Genomic DNA, 17,096 nt, shown 5'->3' on the forward strand with positions numbered 1-17,096 from the left:
TACTGGCATTGTGGACTCCCTGTAAGGTTCCATCCCTTCTGCAAAGCTTTTCCCCAGGCACATTGGCTTGAAATGGCTCTTTCCTCTGAACTCCTCTGCCCCAACCCTGGGCACAGTGAGTCTGACTCTGCAGTTGCAAGGAGGGTGGGTGCCATCGGCTCCTTGTTTTCTGTAGAACTCATCTGTGACCATAAAAGTTACAGACATCTGTATGTGAACTGTTAAGTCTCGTCAGACAGCTGCATCCTTTCCTTCTGCCTCTTCTCCTATACTTCTTAGCACAGTAGCCACCTCTAACTGGTGTTTAACAAACCGCATATCAATTTGCTTTGATCTGACATAGTGTCCTACCCCAGAAAATCCACTCCAGATCATACTCAGGCAGAGAACTGAGAAGCATAAGGGGAGGACCTTGAAATCTACCCTTATTTTTTTTGTCTGCCAAGTTTGGCTGCCTCTGATGGTTATCTTTTGAAGAGGTGCAAATAGATGAAGTCACCCCAATGACATCAGTAACAGGATATCATTGGCTTCCCTGTGTTGCACAAAAGCCCACAAGCTAGACGTGGGTATTGGTAAGAAATCAACACCCAGACTTTGAAAAATAAAAGGAGTACCTTCAGACTTTCTCTAAACAGCATCACCTCCCCTCCCAAATAGCTTCTCCCCCTGACCTCTTCATCATATCCTAACTGAAATTCCAGTCACCCTGACCTCCTCCCTCTTCCTCAACCCATGTCAGTGAGCACCAGATGCTAGTTCCAAGATCTCTTCTATTTATCAGCCTTCCACTACTCCCTCAGCTAGCTCAGACCTTTACAATCCCCTGCCGGAGCTACCCACATAGGTTTCTGTCCATTCCCTCCAGCTCAGCTTCCTCCTTCCAACCCTTTCTACACTCTACCTAATATTAGTTATTCTAAAGCATAGCTTTGACCATATTATATTCCAACTCAGAATCTTCACAGATTTCCTGCTATTTTACAGAATGCAGTTGAGACCTAGCCTTGCCTATAAAACATCTCTGTTCTAGCTTCAACGTACCTTCCCAGACAGAACTCCAACTATATTCCAATCAAACTGGCTGATCCCTGTTGTTGGCTCCAACCTTTTATCTGTGCTTTCTTATTTCACTCAGAATGTTCTCCTTCTGGCCCAATTCTCACCACGTCAAAATCCTACTCATTCTTCATATACATCTGCCTGTGTGAAAGATCTCCTCCTTTCCTGCTGCACCTTGTTTCTACTCTGCTTACATGATCCATCCTGCTCTAGCTTGTATTATAGTTATCTATGTTCCTATAATCATCTCCCATGCTGCACTTGTGTCTTGAGACTAAGGACTATATGTTATTCATCTATTCCAGTGCCTGGCAGAGCTCTGCACATTGCAGGCATTCAAAATAGTTTACAGAAGGAAGGAAGGGGGTTGGGGTGGCTAGGGAGAGAAGAAGAGAATGAAAAGGTCTCAGAAGTAAAAGAGAAGGTGCTCAGAAGGGGGCAGGAAGAACTGGAAGAGAATCCACTAAAGGAGAAGGCAGGTCCTAAAGAGAAATGGAAAAAAATAAAATGCAGTGGAACAGATCCTGGGTAGTGGACAGATTGTGTGTTCCAGATTTGCAGGGGAGAAGAACGAAGAACATTTGCCTGCACCATGAGTGGACTTACATCAACCTTGATTCGATCCCAGTGGCAGATTCCAACCTTTCCTTATCTCTCCACCTCTCACAGCAGGGCTGGGGTCTTCAGGTCAAACCCCGGTCCCTGTGATTCATGAATAGAAATTCACCTTTGTCTTACACTTCATCTAGATTTACTCAAAACATCTTATCTCTACAATAGTTAACTTTTAATTAATGTTACTCCTGTTTACAAAGCTGTCCTATAGATTAGTTTGCAATCCTGCAAGATAGTTAATAGAATTCCTTCATAGGTGTCTGGCGCTTTAGAGTGTGCAAAGCTCCTCAACTTACCCGGTCACCTCATTTGGTATTCACTCACATTCACTCACTTGGCCTTAATGCCAAGTCACACCAGGGAAGACCTTCTACTACAGTTTCCAGGACACAGCCTCCATGTCTTTGCACATATGGTTTTCTGGGTAGAATTCTTCTAGCTCTTCACAATCTTCATCTCTAGAAGCCAGGTCTCAGGGGTGGTGGGGGAGACCAGGGTAGCAACACCCAAAGGACTCTCCAGATTCCTCTCTGGGGAGGTGGAGATATCCATCACCCAAAAGGCACACCAGGCATTCTGTGGCTGCCTCAGCTTCTGTGGAAGTTCTAGAAGAAGACTCAGGCCTAGGGAGATTATGGGACCCACAACACTGCCTCTCGCCAGTGACGAAACAGACATTCATATATACACATCTGCCCCTGGCAACACAGAGAAGGGAGAGCTGCATAATAAAACCCACTTCCCTTGCACTCAGGAGAAAAGAAGAGAACTGTTTATACTTACAACAAAGTGGGACAGCAGTTGTGGGGGGAGAAACTCTTATTTTCTATTGGTTTATTTTTGCCGGTTTCTGATTCTTGTGGAGGCCTCACACGCCCCCATTTTCAGCTGTTTCTTCTGTAGCATTTATTCAAAACAGCTCATTCTATTCACAGGGGACACAAGGCAAGGGGCCAGAGACTGCAGATGACAGGTCAGAAGACCCAAGCATTCTAAGTGGTTCTCTGTGAACTCAAGGTGGGGGTAAAGCAATGATTTTCAAGGAAAAAAAAAACCAGTGTACAGTTTGAAAAAATATACCTAATTATGTATTTTTTTCAGATTTGGATAACAAGTTTGTTTTCACAATACAAATGACAGAAAATAAGTAAAGGTCAACAAAACTCTTGGCTGGTGGAGAATGGGCAGAAGAAATATCTTGTGTATATTCATACCTTCGAGGAAGAGGCCAGAGATTTCTCATGGAACCTACAGAAATGAGGGCCAATTAAATGTTTATGTTTAGCATAAAAGGGCAGAGGAGGCCTTTGCCTACCAGGAACCAGGGAGGTCTTCTCAGTTTCTAGGCCAGTCTGCTGACCCTCCACACACAAACTCTTAAATAGAAGCCTAAAAAGAAATTCATGGCAATGCTGGAGTGGGCCTTCTCCTTACTAGAACTGAGGCTGCAGGGCACAGAGCAAGACATATGAGAGAGAACAGAGGTTGCTGGGACATCAAAGAATCCAGAAACACTAGAGAACTTGGGTTTGTGGGATGGTTGGTTATGAGGATGTGTGTGTATGTGCGCGCGCGTGTGTGTGTGTGTGTGTGTGTGTAGCTGGCTGCATGGGTGCGTGTGTTGGTGTGGGTGTGAAAAAGAGAGAGAAGTTGGGGGAAGGGCTTTGGTTGAAGGGCAGAGGGTTGTTCTTTAATTATTTATTTTTAAGTGTTTATTTCTTTGAGAGAGAGAGCACGCAAAGAGAAAGGGAGAGAGAGAATCCCAAGTGGGCTCTGTTCTATCAGTGCAGAGCCCAACAGAGGGCTCGATCCCACAAATTGCAAGATCATGACCCAAGCCAAAACCAAGAGTCGGACACTCAATAGACTGAGCCACCCAGGCACCCCTGGGTGCCAAATGGCCAATTTATGATAAAAACCTGAGCATGCACCATATGGAGTGGCATGAAAGACAGAAAAATCCCTCTCAAAAAAATAACCGGCTGCCAGGACCCTAACCCTGAAGTGAAAATTTACTTGGCAGAGAACAAATCCTATTCAGTCTTGAGAAGCTTAATTTAAATCAATTTGGGGAGAAGCTTGAAGATGGAGCTGGATGCCCTCCCATCTACCATCAAAGATAAAGTTCTTAGCAATCTGGACTTGCAAATGGGGACCTGCTTGTGGAAAGGATTCATCCAAGTTGCTCCATGTGGTTCAAAATACTGCTGTGGAGGTCATTACCTTCTGCCCCCAAACACGCAATAAAATATCAGCACATGAGCCAGTTTCCAAGCCGTAAAGGGACAACAGGGGCAGACGTGAGCTATTGAATACTTACTCCCTCTGAGGGGCTGCCCCATCTTAGCTCTCAAAGGCAAGAAGGGCAATGGCAGGCAGCACTCAGCAAATTGGACCCAAGTAAACAAATGTATCCCAGAGGATAATCCCACAATTTGTTAATCACAGGAATAAAGGAGTAGAAAAACAAAGAAGAAAACCTGAAACACACCACCTTCGTATATTTAAATGACTCTGAAAATGGTTTCATTTCCTCTGTTTGAAAAGAAACTGCTCCAACACAAAGCCATCCCCGATTCCAGGAAATGCCGTATGTTTTTGATTGGAAAGAGTTGGAGGGCAACTGGATAATAAAGCAATGTTTTCTCCAGGTACTCCTCAGCACCTGCTAAAAAGAATCCCATTTAGGAATGAATCTTCAGACAATTTTTTAGGGATTCATTTTAACCTGGTTTCCCCTAATGTAATGCCAAGCAAAGATGGGGTTAATCTCGCTCTTTATTAGCCTGCTTCCAAAGCTGCTGCCTCCTCACATTTTCTTTCCAGGCAAGTACATCCAAAAGTCTCAGGAGGCCTTAAAAAGTCTAGCACTAAATCTTTTGAGTCATTTAATCCCCAAATCTTCCATGTTTGGAGATAATTTCTTTTATGAAAAGAAACTCTAACCTGGTCCAATTCCCCTCTCAAATTTGCTAATGGAACAAAGAGGGCTCTCATTGGGCTCATCCTTGTGGCTGCAGAAACACATGTCTCTAAAAAGGCAGGTTTTGCTTTAGCCTGGGGATGGTTTTTGCTGCAGCTGTCTTTGGCTTCCTCTCATGGCATCTCATCCAGCCAAGCTCTAGTTAAATTAGACCCAAAGGATAGAAAATAGGGGAGGCAGGTGCCTGGAGAAAAGGGGTGTGTAGTGCTCAGGTTCACTCAGCCATGGATAAGCTCCCTTTCTGAGGAATGGGCTGCTCATCCCTGGGAGTGTTAAGAGGTGGGAGCATCCCATATGGTTGCAGAAGGAGCTCCTTGGAATGGAGACCAAATGGGTTCAAAGGTCCCTTCCAACCTTGAATCTGAGTCCTCATAACTACAGAAGAGAGCTCTCAAGGCATGTATGAGAAACTTAATTACTTCTCTTTCCTTCCCCCATCACATATGTCTTCTGCCCCACAATTAGAATATTTCACACTTTATTTAAAGCTACATTTCCCTTTACCTCACCTCTGTGGGTAATGGGGGAGAAATCCATTTGCCTGGTTAATCAGAGCCCTCCGCTGCAAGGAAGACTTTTTAGCAGTTGAGATATGAGCCTATATTAATAACAGGCAATGTTTATTGAGCACTACAATAAGTCTCACATTGTGCTACAGAGTTTACATGCATTATCATATTTAATCCAATCAACAATCCCAAAAGTGAGATGTTATTATTACCTGGATATTACAGCTAAAGAAACATAGTAGAGATATACTGCCCAGCTACCAATGTGATGTCCCTGAATGTGGAGCTGGAAGACACATGTAGAGTCAGCACTCAAGCACCTATATGAGCCAGCTCCAAAGTCCCATGATCTGAACCACTAAAGCTATTCTATTCAGTGAGCTATCCTTCTCTCTACTATCAGTCCTCCTGTTTAAAGAGAAGAGAAAGGAATGTTCCTCTTGAAAGATGTTGTCTTAGAAAGCTAAAAGAAATAACATCCAGCTGCTCTTGCATCGAGGTAACTGAGAAGGCTGAGAGCCTGAGGCTGGGCAAAAGGTTGAGAGAATATAATAGAGCCATAATGGGGCTGAGTTGGTTGTCTTCAGGGTCCCAAATATTAACCTGAGTGCAGTTGGGAGCCAAGGGACCAACGCAGGAAATCCAAAGTGATACATTTCAATCTCTGAGTGATGGACAAATTATGGTACAGTACCATCCTAAAAGAATTCTGCAGCCAGTCTGTTTCCATTGCTGCCTTTTATGTATCTCTACCATCCAAGTCCCCCACACCCCCAATCTTTCTTTTGATTCCTAGTATCAACACCTTAGGCCAGTGTAAACGGCAATCTCATAGAGTTTTTATTTGTTTGTTTTTAATCAAGATGTATGTATGTATGTATATATGTATGTATGTATGTATATATGTATGTATGTATTTAATGTTTATTTATTTTTGAAAGAGAAGGAGACAGAGAGAAAGAAACAAGTTGGGGAGGGGCAGAGAGAGAGAGGGAGACAGAGGATCTGAAGCAGGCTTTGCACTGACAGCACAGAGCTCATTGCAGGACTCCAACTCTTGACCTGAGAGATCATGACCTGAGCCGAAATCAGACACTTAACCGACTGAGCCACCCAGGAGCCCCTTGAATCAACATCTTAAAGTCAAGAGACTTCACATGAAAATTGGAAGATATGGCCCAAATTCCTATATAGGGCAATCAAGGGTGGTGGCTACCCCTTTTGGACAGGGCATGCCTCTCCAGTTCTCCACAGTCCCCACCACACCCTATGGCCTCATTTTATTTACAGTATCTGCAGGTTTTTTGGGTTTGTCACTTGTGCCTTATGCCTACAAGTAGCTCCAAAGGCTAATCATGGCTCTGGATTTAGAAAGCTGCTCTTGCACAAGCATTGCATGGATCCCCTACACACACACACACACACACACACACACACACACACACACACACAGTTCCCACCCTGTTATTCTGCTAATATAAAACACTTGGTAGAATGATCTCAGCAAGATCGCAAAGCCCATCTGTATGCGTGATCAAATCACTGCATTTCTGGCCATACCCTGACTCTGCCATGGGATGCACAGCTCTCTTTAGAGAGCAGACTGTCCACAGGGCTCTCTAGGCACTTCCTCTTGCTATAGAGCTGCCTGAGGTCACCGCCAGTAAATTACTAGTTTAAGGAAAACAATGACAAGCCTTTTCCATGGAGAACAGAGTTTGCTCACTCAATTATTTCCTAAAGTCGTGCCCTCTTTCCCAGCTTGACACCATAATTTTTGAGGCAACAGCACTGAGTCTGTTGTTCTGCAGATCCACAAAGCCACACTGGACCTGCCACATGAGCACAGCAGACTTTGAGAGCGATGCATTCTCTGGCAGTGGAGTTAGTTAAGCAATGATCATTGCATTGTTAATTAAGTGGCTGCTTTGTTAAAATGACTTACCAGGGTGATGCTAAATTGTATTTGTTTACCAGTCGAGCTTTTCTCTTTGTACAGGAAATTTTGTTGACTCGTCTTGACTGCTACAAAGCTTTGATGGAAATGACTAATAATCTCATTTTAGGGAAATCAGACCTTTTAGAAATTCAAGATATGGCTTAGACTTAAGATAAAAATGGTACCCAGAAAATCAGTAATAATTTTCCTAAATTTGGTTTATTTCCCAAAATCATTTCTCACTTGTAGGTGTAGAGACATAAGGCCTTGAGAAAGGAGGAGGGGACTGGGTGCAGTGGGGTGGGGGACCATTTCTTCCACCTAACACCAGCTTGGAAATAGTTGACATTTGATAGCATTGTCTCTGAGATTTGTAATCCCCTGGTAGAATTATATGCCCCTTGGGAAATAGCCTCCTTTTTTTTTTTTTTATCAGTTTGGGAAACATTAACTTTGTCCCTTTGAGTATTCCCTACTGCCATCAATGAAGTTTGTGTTTTTTCTCTTTCAGAAGCTAAAGTAGCAATTTTTCTTTTAACAGACAAGGGACGAGCCAGTGAGGGGACAGGATGAGGGTGTGTGGGGGGGGGTAGCTGGTGCATTCAGAAGACCTTTAACGCTGTTGCCTCCTACCACCCACCGTCAGGAGGAGGTCTGTTCCTAAGTTTTCTGTCTGACTGGCTTTGAACCTATCTGGGGACAGAGTACAGCCTTCTGTCATACACACACATGCAAACACACTCACACACAAATCAACCAGCTGCAGAACAAGCAACAGGAGGTGGCAGACCGCTTGCCACTGTGACACTGGATTTGTAAGCATCCCCTCCAAACCATGGCCAAAGCTAGTTATTCTCTGGGCTAAAGCCAGATTGAGAACTTGGGGATCCTGCCAAAGCCCAGACAGACCCTAAGCCTAGCTCTGTTGCCAGAGCCACACAGGAAAGTCATTAATTCATTAAATACAGCTTCAGTAAACGATTAGGGAGCCCATTATTTGTTCATCAGTGGGCTAGCTGCATAGAGGATATCTGAGCATTCACTTTAAGGAACCCAGAATATTTAAGGAAGAGGAGAAAAGACATACACTCATTTAAAAATTGAATAACATCACAAGAGATGCCACTCAAAGCAGTACCTAAGTAGATACCAAATGACCTTTCAGAGGAGGGAGCTTTCAGAGGGTGAATAGCAGCCATCAGAGAAATAAGACATTGTGATGTACTGAAGAGAGCCTGGGCTTTGGAGCCAGACAGACTGAATGCAGATCCTCACTGTGTGATCTCCGCCAAGTTCCTTGCCCTGTCTGGAAGTCAGTTTCGTTACTGGCAGAATAGAGGTGGCACATTCCTTGCAGAGTGGTCAAGGGGATTGATTATATGAGGTCAGGTGCACATCACAAGCACTCAACAAATGTTTGAGTTTTTTGTTCTGTTTTCTTTTAACGTTCATTCACTTTTTGAGACACAGTGTGAGCAGGGCAGGGGCAGAGAGAGAGGGAGACACAGAATCTGAAGCAGGCTCCAGGCTCTGAGCTGTCAGCACAGAGCCCAATGTGGGGCTTGAACTCACGAACCATGAGAGCATGACCTGCCGGTCGGCCACTTAACCAACTGAGCCACCCAGGTGCCCTTGTTCTGTTTTCTTTTTAAGAACATTGTAGAGTAGTTGAAAAAGTAGTTTAGGTAGGTTTGGCTCAGGGGAAAATAAGAAGAGACCATTCCTTAGAGGAAAGGAGGACTATTAAGGAAAAAGTCATCCTATCTAGTGAACACTTTAAGAAGCGGAAAGGTATGAGAAGAGAGGCATTCTGTTTATTTTTTTCACATTGACTTTTTTTCTGAATATGAAAATGTTTCAGGCTGATTACAGAAAATTTGGAAAGCACAGAAAAATGCGAGGAAGAAAGTAAAAAATCAAATATAATTCCTCACCCACGGAAAACTCCTATAAACATTTTGGTTTTCCTTCTGATCTTTTTGTAGTACACATTTTAACATAACTGAGACTACACTATATAGATAATTTTGAGTCCTACTTTTTGCACCTAATGTTTTATAAGCATTTTCCTATGTCACTAAAGATTCCTCTTCACAAACATCACTGGCAGTGGCCATATGGAATTCCACATATGGATAATTTCTCAACTGCTCCACTAACAGCAGACATTTAGGGCTGTTCAGACATTTTCCTGTTAGAAATAATGCTTCTATGAATCCCCTTGTGGCAAAATTCTATTTCCTCAGGATAAGATTCTATGGGTGGAATTAGTATTCTAAGGTTCCTGCTGACTGCAGACAAAGTGCTCTCCAGAAAGTATGTCCAATCCACATTCCCACCAGCCAACTCGGGAGACACACCTGGTCTTATCCTAATATCCTAATATCCAAAGATTATCTTTGGAAAGAAAAAATTTTGCCTAATTTGACAGTCAGTGAATAGCATTTCACTGTTTTCTTAATTAACTGCTTCCTTTTGGCAGATATACCTAAAAGGATCTAAAGGAGTCCACAGATAAAGGAAGAGCTTTCTTTTGTCTGCAATCAACAAAAATTTATTGTGCAAATCGTTTTACTCTGGACTTATCCTCTGTCCCCTTTTTGGGTGGGTTTGGAAGATTCCACCTCTCAGGTTTCAGCCATTATGAAGAGAAGAGTTTTGAGGTACAATGCAGCTGACATTCTGGGTCAAAATGTACTGAGCCGCTCACTACTGAGCTTCGTGAAAAGCAAGTCATGGAACCTGTCTAAAATTCTGGTCCTTCAAAATGGCATCCTATGGTACATAGGCTAGGGTCCCAAGTTTTAGTCAATGACAAAATAAAAGTGCTTTTAAACGTTTCTTTTAATTCTACATAACGTAATATTATGATTAATTTTATCTAGTCATTATTGTGTCTTAAATTGGAAGTTTCTGAGAGTCCCACTTCCTGACCCCAACATCAGTTTTCAGTAGATGAGGACCTTCACCAACAAACATTAGGGAAAGGGTGCAGACAAAAGAGGAAAATTATGCTCGGTAGAGAAAAGGTTCCCAGACACCAGACTATCTCTGGAACACCTCCAGACTGAAATGTTTTATCTGAAGTAAAGGGGGTTGGTGTTTAGGGTCCAGTCTGGGCAAGTCCTCTTTTTAGGACCTTCCTCCGGTGCTCGGTGCCGGCTAATGCTCACATCTCCGTCCCCCGCGGTCACTGGTGCTGTCACCCTGCCAGCAGTCGCACTAGTTGTCGGCCCCGCCCCTCAATCGTTCCCCTGCCCCACCCAGGCTCCGCGCCGGCGGGAAGCAGCTCGAGGATGGAAAACAGTGTCTCGGCGCCCACTGCAAACTCTAGCCAGTCGTGGACACTTTTAAACGACCCGTCCCACCCCCATTCCACCCCGCCCAGTTCTTCGACCTAATTCTTTATCCCTGAGGACGCCTGTCCTCCACACTGAGTTGTGGAAGACGCTGGACGTGGTGTCAGAAGACACAATAATGACTAGATAAAATTAATCATAACATTACATTATGTAGAATTAAAAGAAACTTGGGTGCCCCAGTAGCCACTGCGGCTGGAAAGCGAGCAGTTATCATGAACGGGTTCTATGCAAGACCAGTTTCAACCTGCTTTTTCTTAAATATACAAACTCGTAAACTTAGAGCGCAACCCCTCTCCGAGCCGGCAGAAGATCTCAGTGCAAGCCCGGCTTTGAATCCGGAGCCAACCCTCGCATTTCATTTCTGCCAGTCCGCTTTCTGATTCCTCCGCGTGGGGGCCTTATCCCCTGGTTCACTGCTGTATTCCCAGTGTCGGGAAAAGTGCGTCGCACGCATTGGCCCTCATAAATAATCTGTTGACTAAATACATCGATGTAATGGTAACACCCACAGGGTATTGAGAAAATGAATGAGTGATTCCGTGCAAGTTTATCTTGTGATCTGTTACACACACACATATTTTTTTAAAATACTACTCACGAATTAGTTGCCCGGAAATACACATCTACTTCTCCATCACAGTCTTCCTCCTTAATTATGCCAAAGAATCCTACCCTCTTCTGAAAGTGTTTCCTGATTATGTGTACCTGATGCTAGTACTAGTACTGTGGGTGTGCATGTATGGTTATGCTCTGTATAGTGGTGCTCTGAAGAATCTTTGCTTATTTTCCGAATGTGTTGCATCTGCTGAATGCGCAGGGAATGGAGTCAGATGCTGGACCCACTTCCAGCATTGCCGCCTACTGATTGGGTTATTCTGGCATGTCACTTCCCTCCTCTGGGCCTCAGTGTCTCCATTTGTAGCATTCCCGGGTGTGGAATCCCATCCACGTGAGCAAGGATGGATGCCCCACACAGGGACTCACAGGTCGCCCGTGCGCATCCTGCTTTCCCGGGTTGGGGAACGCCTCCGGGATGCTCTCCACAGCTCAAGACTCACAAGGTGACCTCCATCTAACAGCAGCCCCTCGAGGTCTACCCAGGTTTACCCTAATTAACTTCACTGGAACTGCCCGAGTGCCGGCACCCTTCCCTCACGCCCTCCTCCCGTACGTCTCTCCCCCACCCCGCCTTTCTCCTCCCTGCCCCACCCGCCCACCCGCGCGGCGCATGCGCTGCCAGCCGAGCGTGTTTTTATAAAAGTCCAGCTTCGCGCAGAAACTTCAGTCTGTTGGCTGCGGCAGCAAGTAGCAAAGTGACCCAGACGACTTGGGTGCCCCGGTAACCACTGCGGCTGGAGAGCGAGTAGTTACCATGGACGGGTTTCGTGTAAGTCCAGTTTCAACCTGCTTTTTCTTAAATGTACAACTCGTAAACTTAGAGCGCAACCTCTTTCCGAGAGGGCAGAAGCGACCAGAATGTGGGTACCCCAGAGGTGCACGGAAAGGAGTTTTCGTGAGCATGGTTCCACTGGAGGGGCAGGGGGGTGGGTTAGGATTGGAATCTTTTTCTCTGTAAGTAGAGGAGAAAATATTGGAACGACGGTTTGGTGGCTGCGTGTGTCTCCCCCTTGAGTACTGCGGCGCGCGTTAGGCTTACATGCTGTTTGCAAACATAAGAACATTCTGTGCACAAGTGCAGAGAAGGCGTGCGCACTGCTCCCGGACTCAGACCAAGGGTCTCCCGCAGGAGCGCGGGAGTTTATTTGCAGTGAATTACATGATCTGAATTTAGAGGTGGAAGGCGGTGCGCCCGGGCCGCGTTCCCAGAGAGAGACCGTGCCCCTGTTTAATTTAAGGCAGAGGCTCCTGGTGACCAGTCTTACGGTTGGGCGCGTGTTCGCTGAACTCTGCACAGTCGACGGAGCTGTGTCAGTACCCCCGCACAGTGAGCAGAGGGCGGGAAAGGCGAGCGCACCCAAGATGTTGCTCGCCAGAGAGGTCTGAGAATTGGCCGCAGCAGAGAGGTGACCTGGAACAGCCCCCGCGCCTAGGGATTGAGGGGGAGACCTCGCGGGCAATGGAAGCTCCGCGAGTGAACCCCAGGGTTCGGTAATTTGAGATCGTACAGAGGAAGCAGTATTAAACAGTCACTGCGGAGCAGCACCCCAGAGGTGTGCGCGGCGGGGACTAAGGGTGGAGTTAAGGGCTTGGGAGGGCACCTGGGCTGCCGGTAGTTGCGGCGTAGACGGGCAGGTGCAAGTGGGGAGACCGTTTGGCTCTCACCGATCCCAATTGCCCTGTTTAACCGTTGGTGGTTTCCTGGAGACTTTTGAAAACCCCTTACCAGGAAGGCTTTTCGTTTCCCCCCAGCGGCGCGCAATTCAAAGGCGCTTACGGAGGAGCCGCCCATTTTCTCCCCAGCACCCTGTGGGACTGAACTTGGCGTGCTGCCGGACGGAACCCAGGGAGCTGTAGTTGCTGGCAGTGGGCGTGGGCGTGGTGGGCAGCCGCGGAGGTCCGGAGTTGGACCACCCGGCCCTCAGTGCGCCCTCCGCCTGGAGGCTTCCAGCTGCAGACCTCCGACCCCATTTACTGGGTCAGTGGCGGGGTGGGAAGCGACCCGGGCAGTGAGGAAATGAAACTTGGGGCGAGGACCATGAGTGCAGACCCCGTGACCTTCCACTCCCAGGAAAATGCTGCACTCCCTAGCTTCCCAAACGCGTCAAGAGATAAACATAGGTAGGGCAGAAAGACCCAGGCCCCTGGGGAATGCCAGCTGCAGGGGTGTGTGGGGGGTATCTTTTACTAAAACCCCTGTTCAGTACCCCAAGCTCCAAAGGCCCTGCGCTTCAGGCCAGTTTCTCCTTCCCCACTACATGTTGTTTGAAGTACAGAATGGCAGAATGGTTTTGTGTTTAGATGAGCGTGGGGAAGGCAATGTTTTGTGCCTCAGGGGAAAGTCTTTGGGACATCCACCCCCCCCACCCCCCCCCCACCCCCGCCCCAGTGCTCCTTCCTCCTATATCTTCCCTGTCCTGGCGAATCTTCATACCAAAAGTTAATCCCAGCTCCTCAGAACTGGAGATTTGGCCCCAACTCCCCGTCTGTCCACACACCCCCACCCCCTCCGTCTAGGAGTGGCCTCTTTGTGTTTTGTTTTGGTTTTTTCCCTCCCAAGGTTTTTTTCTTCCCCCTAGTGGGCGGGGTAGAAGAGTTAGAAAAGATGTGACTTTGAAACCCTCTGAATCTCAGCGCCCTTTTGTTCTAAACAAAGAATTTTGTAACTGGTTCTACTAAAGAGTGATATAATGAAGGGACTTGGGGGAACATGGGGAAGAGGGCTGGAGCAGTCTGTAATAATTCTCTTGTGCCCTTCCCTCACTACTTCAGTGGGAGGAGAATGTCCTGAAGAAGCCTGGGCTGAGTTGGGTTTTGTTAATTGCTTTTTAAAAATTCCAGAGACATGTTTTTGAACTTGGAGAATGCCAACTGTACTTGAAAGTTAATATCCATTCCCTTGCTTCTTTTGCAGATATACGCTTCAGATAACTACACCGAAGATGACTTGGGCTCAGGCGACTATGACTCCATGAAGGAACCCTGCTTCCGGGAGGAAAATGCACATTTCAACCGTATCTTTCTGCCCACTGTCTACTCCATCATCTTCTTGACTGGCATAGTGGGCAATGGATTGGTCATCCTGGTCATGGGTTACCAGAAGAAACTGAGAAGCATGACAGACAAGTACAGATTGCACCTATCTGTGGCAGACCTCCTCTTTGTCCTCACACTTCCCTTCTGGGCAGTTGATGCTGTGGCAAACTGGTATTTTGGAAAGTTTCTGTGCAAGGCAGTCCATGTCATCTACACAGTCAACCTCTACAGCAGTGTCCTCATCCTGGCCTTCATCAGTCTGGACCGGTACTTGGCTATTGTCCATGCCACCAACAGTCAGAGGCCAAGGAAGCTGTTGGCTGAAAAGGTGGTCTATGTTGGTGTCTGGATACCTGCCCTCCTGTTGACTATTCCTGATTTCATCTTTGCTAATGTCAGAGAGGCAGATGGGAGGTATATCTGTGACCGCTTCTATCCCAGTGACTCATGGTTGGTGGTATTCCAGTTTCAGCACATCATGGTTGGCCTTATCCTGCCAGGTATTGTCATCCTGTCCTGCTATTGCATTATCATCTCCAAGCTCTCCCACTCCAAGGGCTACCAGAAGCGCAAGGCCCTCAAGACCACAGTTATCCTCATTCTGGCTTTCTTTGCCTGCTGGCTCCCCTACTACATAGGGATCAGCATCGATTCCTTCATCCTCCTGGAAATCATCAAGCAAGGATGTGAGTTTGAGAGCAATGTGCACAAGTGGATTTCCATCACCGAGGCCCTAGCCTTTTTCCACTGTTGCCTGAACCCCATCCTCTATGCCTTCCTTGGAGCCAAATTTAAAACCTCTGCCCAGCATGCACTCACCTCTGTGAGCAGAGGGTCTAGCCTCAAGATCCTTTCCAAAGGGAAGCGGGGAGGACATTCTTCTGTTTCAACTGAGTCCGAGTCTTCCAGTTTTCACTCCAGCTAACACTGATCTAAAAGACTTGTATACATTAAAGAACTTTCTTTTTTTAAGTTACACATTTTTTCAGATATAAAAGACTGACTGATACTGTACAGTTTTTATTGACTGTTGGATTTTTTTCCTTGTGTTTCTTTAGTTTTTATGAGGTTTAATTGACTTATTTATATAAATATTTTTTTGTTTCATGTTGATGAGTGTCTAGGCAGGACCTGTGGCCAAGTTCTTAGTTGCTGTATGTCTGGTTGTAAGACTGTAGAAAAGAGAACTAAACATTCCAGAGTGTGTAGTGAATCACTTAAGCTAGAAATGATCCTCAGCTGTTTGTACATAAATAATCTTTCCATTCCAATGGAACATTTTCTTTTTCCTGTTCTTAAATTGTTTGGTTACACTATGTGATTTTGCTGTAGAAGGTGGCACTTAATAACCAAAGCCTGAAGTGATATAGAAATGCTGGTTTTTTTAGTTTTCAGAAGTGGATTGATTGCAGCACCTACAATGTACAGTCTTTGTATCAAGTTGTTAATAAAAAGTTCATGATAAACGTACTCGCTGTTATGTTCTGATTTCTGTTGACATTCCTTTGGCTGACAGAAGGCAAAAATAATAATACATTTATGGCATGTCAGGTCCTATCCTAGTTGTAATATTTTATTTAACCCTTATCACAAATCTCTGATAGGAACTCTGGATCAATTAATAATAATAATAACATTACTATTAATAGAACTATAGTTCTTTTTTTTTAAGTTTAAAGTTTATTTATTTACTTTGAGAGAGAGTGCAGGCAGAGGAGGGGCAGAGAGAAAGGGAGGCAGAGAACCTTCAGGCTCTAGGCTGTCAGCAAAGAGCCCAAAGCAGGACTCAAACTCATGGACCTGTGAGATCATCTGAGCCAAAACCAAGAGTCAAATGCTCTACCGAGTGAGCCACCCAAGTGCCCCAATAGAACTACATCTTGTAGAGCAGGGAACTGAGGCACAGAAGTCCTAAGTGACTTGGTTAAAGGCATGTGACAAATAGCACAGCTAGTATTCCAAACCAGGGAATCTGTCTTCGAAATCTTAAGATTTAACCACTTTCAACTCCTAGACATTTAGAAACATCCAGCCAGTTCCTGTTCCTATGAAAAATAATCTTTCTGAAGGATAAACGTGTGCAAAGGAAAAAAAGTATGCGTTACCATGTTTTAGATTTTACAACAACTGACCCCTTGTATAATCTAGGTCTGTGCTGTGCCAAGGATTGCAAGCTTTTCTCCTCTGATCATGTCAACCTAGATACCATCACTCCTTTTTCACACAAAGGAACTGAGATTCAGAGACTTTCCACAACTTGCACTTTCAAGGGGACAAACCAGGGGTTGATTCCATTCATCATTCCAGCACTTGTTCTTCACTGCACCCACTATTGTCCCCCAGAACACCTGGTCGTAAGTCAACTGAACTACTGTTGAAAATAAAGCCAAAAGTGAATGTTTTCTTCATAAAATTAACCATGCCCAAAATACCCCTCTTGCAATATCTTCTATGCAAATCTCCACACTTAATCTATTGTAACACCTAGCACCTGAAGGGATTAGCCAAGCAGATAAAAGTTAAATTCGTGCTTTCAGAGCTCAGAAAAAAAGGTACACTGAAGCAAGCTCCTGATTGCCCACATTTTGCACAAGAGTTTGGAGTCTTATGTAACAACACCCATAGCTATTGACAATACCATTGTGCAAGCCCCAGGCTCTTGAGTAAATTTCAGCTCCAGTCTCTGCTTAAAGATAATTTCTAAACTATATAGCAGCTATACCTATCTCATTTTGGATCACAAACAGGGCACTCCAGGCATGCACTCAAAGATAATATCCAGGATATAATTAAGGCAATATTTGGTCTACTTTTCATAATTGTTTCTGGCACAGAAAATCTATTTTGGAGGAAAAATTGCAATGTATTATCTTTCTGAGGCAAATCACATTTGTTGAAGGCAAATTATAGATCCTTTGAAGGGAAATAACTTAATTACTTAAAATAGAATCCAATTTGGCTGTACATTTCTG

The 17,096-nt window shown here is 45.2% G+C and overlaps 1 protein-coding gene across 1 annotated transcript; it reads left to right on the forward strand.

Annotated features, from left to right (window-relative positions):
* The first annotated feature begins 11,748 nt into the window (after positions 1–11,748).
* Positions 11,749–15,594, forward strand: CXCR4 (C-X-C motif chemokine receptor 4). Its single transcript, XM_047084634.1, has 2 exons — positions 11,749–11,857; positions 14,003–15,594. The coding sequence occupies exons 1-2, from the start codon at positions 11,843–11,845 to the stop codon at positions 15,047–15,049; spliced, it is 1,062 nt and encodes a 353-aa protein (XP_046940590.1). The 5' UTR covers positions 11,749–11,842; the 3' UTR covers positions 15,050–15,594.
* Positions 15,595–17,096: the final 1,502 nt, after the last annotated feature.

The sequence above is a fragment of the Lynx rufus genome, unplaced genomic scaffold (genome assembly GCF_022079265.1).
Source record: "Lynx rufus isolate CCGP_SWC_20201006 ecotype Redwood Valley unplaced genomic scaffold, mLynRuf1.p SCAF_2, whole genome shotgun sequence".
NCBI classification, from domain to species: Eukaryota; Metazoa; Chordata; class Mammalia; order Carnivora; family Felidae; genus Lynx; species Lynx rufus.